Here is a 6,371-nt window from a genome sequence, read left to right as displayed (position 1 = left end):
CTCAAGTCAATAGTTTTAAGATTTTTCATATTGATATTTATCATTATGTTTTGCATTATTATTTTATTTTTGATTTACTTGTTAATTGATTGTTTTGAGTTTGTTACTCTTGCTAGGGCTGTAAACGAGCCAATACGTTCGTTAAAAGCTCGAAGGCTTGGCTCGTTACAGACTCGGCTCGGCTCGGCTCGTCGTTAAGTTAAATGAGCAATTCTCAAGCCCGATTATTAAACTCGTAAAATAAACGAGCCGAGTCTGAACACCATCAAGCTCGGCTCGTTAAGGCTCGTGAGCAGACTCATTTATATGAATCATTAAAAGCTCGTTTATATGAATCGTTAAAAGCTCGTTTATATGCTCATTTATATGAATCGTTAAAAGTCCGTTTATATGAATTGTTAAAAACTCATTTATATGAATAGTTAAATTTGTAGTTCTATTTTGTACATATGCTATGTTAAGTATTAACAAAAGTAAAATATGTGTTATGTCTATTGTTTTGTAGGAATTTTCAAGCTATGGAAGCAACGAATTTATGCCATGCATCTTGGGTTTGTGGTTTAGTTGAGACAAGTCCCCCAAGAACTACTAGTGCTAGTGGTAGACCCCCACACCTCTGAACAAGTTGATGAGTACAATCAAGCAAACATGTCGGGCAACATGTTTCAATGTCTTGTCTTGGGAAGACCTTGCGAAGAAACAACTCCCAACTCTCCTTTTCATTTAGGTAACGCAGTTTATGAAGTTTAGTGGTAGGATCTGCAATATTAATGACATTTTTGAAGCGGGTGGTGATAACAACTCTGCTTCCATTATTAACATCTGGAAAGACTTTTAGTAATTCATTCCATACATCTCGTTTCCAAACATCATCAAGAACGATCAAGTACTTGCCTTTCTTCAATTTTTCAGAAATAGCAACTGAGAGGTCTTGGATTGTGTCAGCTGATGGAGTTGCTGAAATTTTTGAAGAGATTCTCTTCAAAACCTCATGGATGGTATATTCTTGAGATATGATCGAGGCGGAGGCGGGAGGGCAGGGGGCGGCTGCCCCCTGCCGCCTGGGCCCCTTCCCTTTCTCTCTCTCTCTTTATCCACACTCTGTCTCTCCGTCCAGCCCCCTTATCCTTGGCCGCCCCTCTCTCTCCCTTTTTCCACACATCTCTCTCTCTCTCTCTCTAATTAGTTTTTTTAGTCTCCCCTCTCTCTCTCTCTCAATTAGTTTTTTTAGTCCCCCTCTCTCTCTCTCTCTCTCTCTCTCTCTCTCTCTCTAATTAGTTTTTAGTCTCTCTCTCTTTAAATATATATATATATATATATATATATATATATATATTTTCTCTCTCTCTATGTTTTTATTATTATTTATTTTTTTTATAAATTAATAGATATAGTCTAAAACAAGCAAAGGGCTTATAGCCTAATAGCAAGATCTTTAGTTCAAAACTTATTAAAAATAATAGTAGTAATAAAGTCGACGTTAGTTGCTGGGTGTAGGGTTAAGTAGTCCAAACTTTTTCGTTTTTGAGTGAGATTGTATGGATTGGATGATTAAATTTGAGTGCATGCTGCGTGATCCCTAATCTATACAGACGTTTATTACTTTTGTTAACAAAAAAATCTAAAACATATTTTTTTAAAAAAAATATTATCAAAAATTTATTATTTGATTTATTAATATTTTATAAATTACTTTATGTAATATTTTTTAAAATATCTATGTTTTTAGTTTATGATTTTTTACACATTAATTTATATAATATATAAAATTATATTTTTAGTAGATTTTTTTTAAAATATTTATTGTTTAAAATTTAATTTTTATAAACTAAACTATAAATTAACATATAAATACTTTTAAAAAAATTATAAAACTTTTAATTAATTAATTAATTAATTTTCAACTCGCCCCCCTAATCTTTACTTTCTGGCTCCGCCACTGGATATGATTACCCATGCAAATATATCAAAGCTTCTCTTTTCTTCGTGATCATTATAAACATTTTTAGCAAGTGTGGTCTTTCCCAGACCACCCATACCCACTATAGAAATCACTGATCGATTTGTTTTCTCTTCATTAACCAACTCTAGCACAATCTTTTTCTTCTCATCATCAAAGCCAACCATATCAATGTCATCTCTCAGTTGAGGCAATATAGGGATCTCACCTGGACTTCTGTATTGACTAGTTGTACCAATATTAGAAATGTCATATACTTCTCTACTTCGAGATAGCTCCTGCAACCTAGTTTTTATCCCTTGAACATCCACATGAACCTTGTGTCTACTGATCAATTCATCAAATATAAACACAAACCCGGAGAAAAATCATAGTTATTTCTTATATCGATCTGCTCCAATTTTTTTAATGCATCTATAGTCGAATTTCATTTGATCAAATAAGGACTCCGAAGTTTGAGATATTTATCTTGCTCATCATATATATACTTTCAATTAATTTTAGTTAATTTAAGATAAGATTAAAAACTCATGAGAATGTGGGAAAGAAATTGAGAATAGGTCAGCATGTACCATATGCAAGTCTAGCAAGACATTTACATCCAAGAAAAATAACCCAGTATCCGATTTCGTAACTCTATGAAAAATCTATTCTAAAAACACTAACCTAATAATTTTTTTTTTTGAATAATAGGCGACAAGCGTCTCTTTTTTTATTAATATAAACAGTATCGAACAGTACTAAAACCTGGATGTACAACATATGTACAATATAAGAATCTCGGGTGAACAGTGTATGAACAATACGTTGAACAGTATTGTCGAGGGAGGGATTTGAACCCAACCTAATAAACTTGAAAAAAACAATTTCACTAATTATATATTTTTGGTATAATCGTCAGAAAAGTCCCTCGTATCTTTTCTCTCTCTTTCCTTTTTGGTCCTACTCTGAAATCGCTCCCTGATTAGCCTCTACTTTTGAAAGATGTGCTCACTTGGTTAAAAGATCTCAACTGGGCCTCTACTTTTTAAAAATGCACTCACCCTAGAGGACTAAGGAGACATTTCTAAAAATAGAGAGACTGGTTAGGAGCATTTTTAACTAAGTTTGGCAGATTTTCAAAGTAGAGGACTCAGTCGGGAGCATTTCAGAGAGAGGATCAAAAAGGTAAGAGAGAAAAAGACAGTGAGGGCCCAAATCCAGTAGATATACCTATATTTTTTATAAGTCAATCTAAATACTAAAAATTAGATCTATAAAACCAGGTTAGATTTAACTTTTTTCACCTAAAAATCTTTGACTAAAGAAATAAAAAATCTTCAAGAAGCACTGCATTGTCTCCAGTTCTCGTTTCAACCACTCCACTTGATCACTCACTCCATGCAAATTGATGGCTTCTTGCACTAATAGATCACCAAGCTTCCGGACTAGAGAACCTACTGCAGCATCAGCCATTTATTTGTTCCTGTCTCTTCATCTTCTTCTTCTTCTTCAGCAGGAAAGTTGCAGATAAATCTATGAAGGGGAGTAGCACTATAATTTTATATTTTTAAAATAATAGAATATATATAGTTTAATGTATTAGTTTGATTTTCCCAAGATCCGTCAGGAAATGCATCCAGTGTCGTCACATCGACAATGTGCCACACGTTGTTGCTGATCTCGAGGATCTCAAGACGTGCTCTCAGGGTTGTAAAATGGGGCTCATGCGATGTCTAGTCCATAATAAAACACGTAGATGGAAATTTTATACATTTATATTTACTTATATAAGTTTATAACCTTTCAAATAAACTAAAATATATATTAAAAAAATATAAGATCCACAACAACTTTGATAGTGGCATGAAAGTTGTAATGAGCTGGGAACTATTTTTTGAACTATAATTTGTATATATATTTTTTAAAATACAGTCTGAAGGTAAGCTGTAATGAACGGGGGAATATTTGGGAAAAAATAAAAAATCGAATAAACTATAATTTTTTTTATTTTTAGATTAATAAAATAAGTTTAATATTTAATATTTTAAATTAAAAAATAATAATGTTGGTTTGGTTTTTTTCCGATCCACTAGACGATCATCCATCAAGCAGCGGCTATCAGTTTAATGGGTTTTTTTTTTGTTTAATTTTAGGTATAAATGTCAAAATGGTCCCTCTATTTTGCGATTTTCGCCCTTTTAGTCCCTCTAATATAAATTGATATGAATTAATAATATGAGTGACAGTTTTGTGATAAAATACAGAAATGAAAACTTAGAAATTTATGAGTTTTTCACCAATAATATGATGAATATAATAACCACCCAAAAACAAAATGGAGAGATCTAACTTTAATGAATAGGGAAGTTAGTGACAAGTGATTATCTAAAGTAAAAAAACAAAACATGTGAAGTTATCTTTTTTACATTAAAGATGTGAACTTAATTAAGCGGAAATTCTTTATTTTTAAATATTTTTTATTATTTTGAATTATTATGAATTATTATGATTTATTAAAAATTATTTTAAATTTGTTAATATGTGAACTAGGCTTCAATTTTTTTATATAATGGATAATTTAAAAAAATTTAAAATTAAAAATAGGATTCTCTACGGTTTCAACTGAAACCTATGAAACTAAGTACACTCATATCAGGCATCATAGTTTTTATACAAATTAAATTTTGTAATTTAACATCACAAATATAGGATTAACGTTGATGATGAAGATGGTCTCCACTCTCCAGCGTCTACTATTCAGTATGCAACTCATTTACGAACCATGATCTTTATTAAGTCTTAAAAATTTATAATAAACATATAAGCAAACCCTATCTGATGTGAGGTCAATTGGCAAAGACCCTATCCAGCTGTCCTATGTAAATTAAGATGGTTAAATGCCCCCCATCTATAATGTCAGAAGCAACAATTATTTGGACATAAATCAAATCATAAATAGCAGTAAAAGATGAAAACAAAATTAATAGCTCAAATTTAATATATTTTTTTCTATGCTTCCCTTTCATTCTGCTTGTGCTGCAATATAGATCACCAAGTTTCTCCTCTACTAAAGGTTGCGCAAGCTCATCCAGTAATTTCTAATTTGTTTGTCTTTTTCTTCCTTGTAAGTTTTAATCACACACGCTACATGAATGATGAAGAGCTTTTTACATTTTACTTTCAGATATGGACCATGTTTATCAACAGTAAAGTTGACAGCAATCCTCAATTTATATCTCATATTTTAACCACGTGAACATTAATTGTTGCTAGTGAGACATCCAGCTGTAAAGAGTTGGGAAAGACTGGTACACTGCAGACTGGGATTTTGTACATGATGTCAATTGGGAGGGACTCTGTTCCATGAAAATCAAGCAATTCATTTGGTACATTATTTTTTATAATAATGCCTTAACTCAGACTAACTTAGCCAATCCTAAATGAGCCAGCACCAAACATTGTGGTTAGGGGTGGATATGGGCCGGACGACCCATGGGCTGACCCGAACCTAGCCCAAAAAATACAGGGCCTGGGTTTAGAAAGTTGGCCCAAAAAACTGGGTTGAACTCAAATGTTTTGGCCCGATTGAATTTCGGGCTGGGTTTGGGTCAAATGAATTTTGACCCGACCCGAATAAATAAATAATATATATCATATATTATTAATTATATATATAATTATATATATAAAATAGTAATAGAAACTTCAAAAAGAGTAAACATTTATAATACTTGTATTTGTATTTTTAAAATGTTTGAAAAATTTTAGGGGTTGTAGTAGTAGTTTATTTAGTTATTTCAATTATTTCATAAAAAATTATTTATTTTTAGGTCGGGTTAAATTTGGGCCCTAGCCTAATAACGATCAAATGGGTTGGGTTTGGATCAAAAACAATTTGGCTGAGCACGTAAACTTACCAGTAGATATATGGGTTGTATATTTGAGTTTAGCCCTGGGCACTCGACCCGACCCTGACCCATGTCCACCTCTAATTGTGGTCTGTTTGAGAGACTACAACAAAAGTTTGTTAAGTATTCTTTTCGGCCCTTTTATTTATTTTAATTAATTTATATAGATTTCAAAAAATAATTAAAATTAGTTGGTAATCTAAAATTTATAAAAAATTATAATAATTTTTAAAAATCAATTTTGTTAGTACAACCGCACTATTTAAATTGGCATTATTTGACACCAAGGCAAGATGACGTGTCAACCATGGTGACAAAGCATAATTGATGACATGGAAAGCATGATGACATGGCATGGAGACATAGCTTGCAAGGCTAAACATCTTGGAGATCTTGGTGGAATTATTTTTAGTAAATCTATTAACATGGAGGATATTATCTTGAATATCTTTGTGGAATTATTCTTGGAAACATGAAGATAAGATTATATCAAGACCATACTTAGAGAGATATGATTGAAG

The 6,371-nt window shown here is 31.9% G+C and overlaps 1 protein-coding gene across 1 annotated transcript; it reads right to left on the bottom strand.

Moving 5' to 3' along the window:
• Nucleotides 1–511: 511 nt before the first annotated feature.
• Nucleotides 512–3,415, bottom strand: LOC120257029 (putative disease resistance protein At1g50180). Its single transcript, XM_039264671.1, has 3 exons — nt 3,291–3,415; nt 2,040–2,287; nt 512–957 (listed from the first exon to the last, which is right to left on the bottom strand). Exons 1-3 carry the CDS (start codon nt 3,413–3,415, stop codon nt 512–514), a joined length of 819 nt encoding a protein of 272 aa, XP_039120605.1.
• Nucleotides 3,416–6,371: the final 2,956 nt, after the last annotated feature.

The sequence above is a fragment of the Dioscorea cayenensis genome, unplaced genomic scaffold (genome assembly GCF_009730915.1).
Source record: "Dioscorea cayenensis subsp. rotundata cultivar TDr96_F1 unplaced genomic scaffold, TDr96_F1_v2_PseudoChromosome.rev07_lg8_w22 25.fasta BLBR01001807.1, whole genome shotgun sequence".
NCBI classification, from domain to species: domain Eukaryota; kingdom Viridiplantae; phylum Streptophyta; class Magnoliopsida; order Dioscoreales; family Dioscoreaceae; genus Dioscorea; species Dioscorea cayenensis.
The sequence above is the reverse complement of the archived record's forward strand: the minus strand, read 5'-3'. Positions and strand labels throughout refer to the sequence as shown.

Coding starts and splice junctions, on each gene's coding strand:
- LOC120257029 (XM_039264671.1), bottom strand. CDS start 3,415: ATGGCTGATGCTGCAGTAGGTTCTCTAGTCCGGAAGCTTGGTGATCTA. Junction 2,288..3,290: donor CGAGAACTGGAGACAATGCA/GTGCTTCTTGAA, acceptor TGAATTGATCAG/TAGACACAAGGTTCATGTGG. Junction 958..2,039: donor ATCAGTGATTTCTATAGTGG/GTATGGGTGGTC, acceptor CAAAAATTTCAG/CAACTCCATCAGCTGACACA.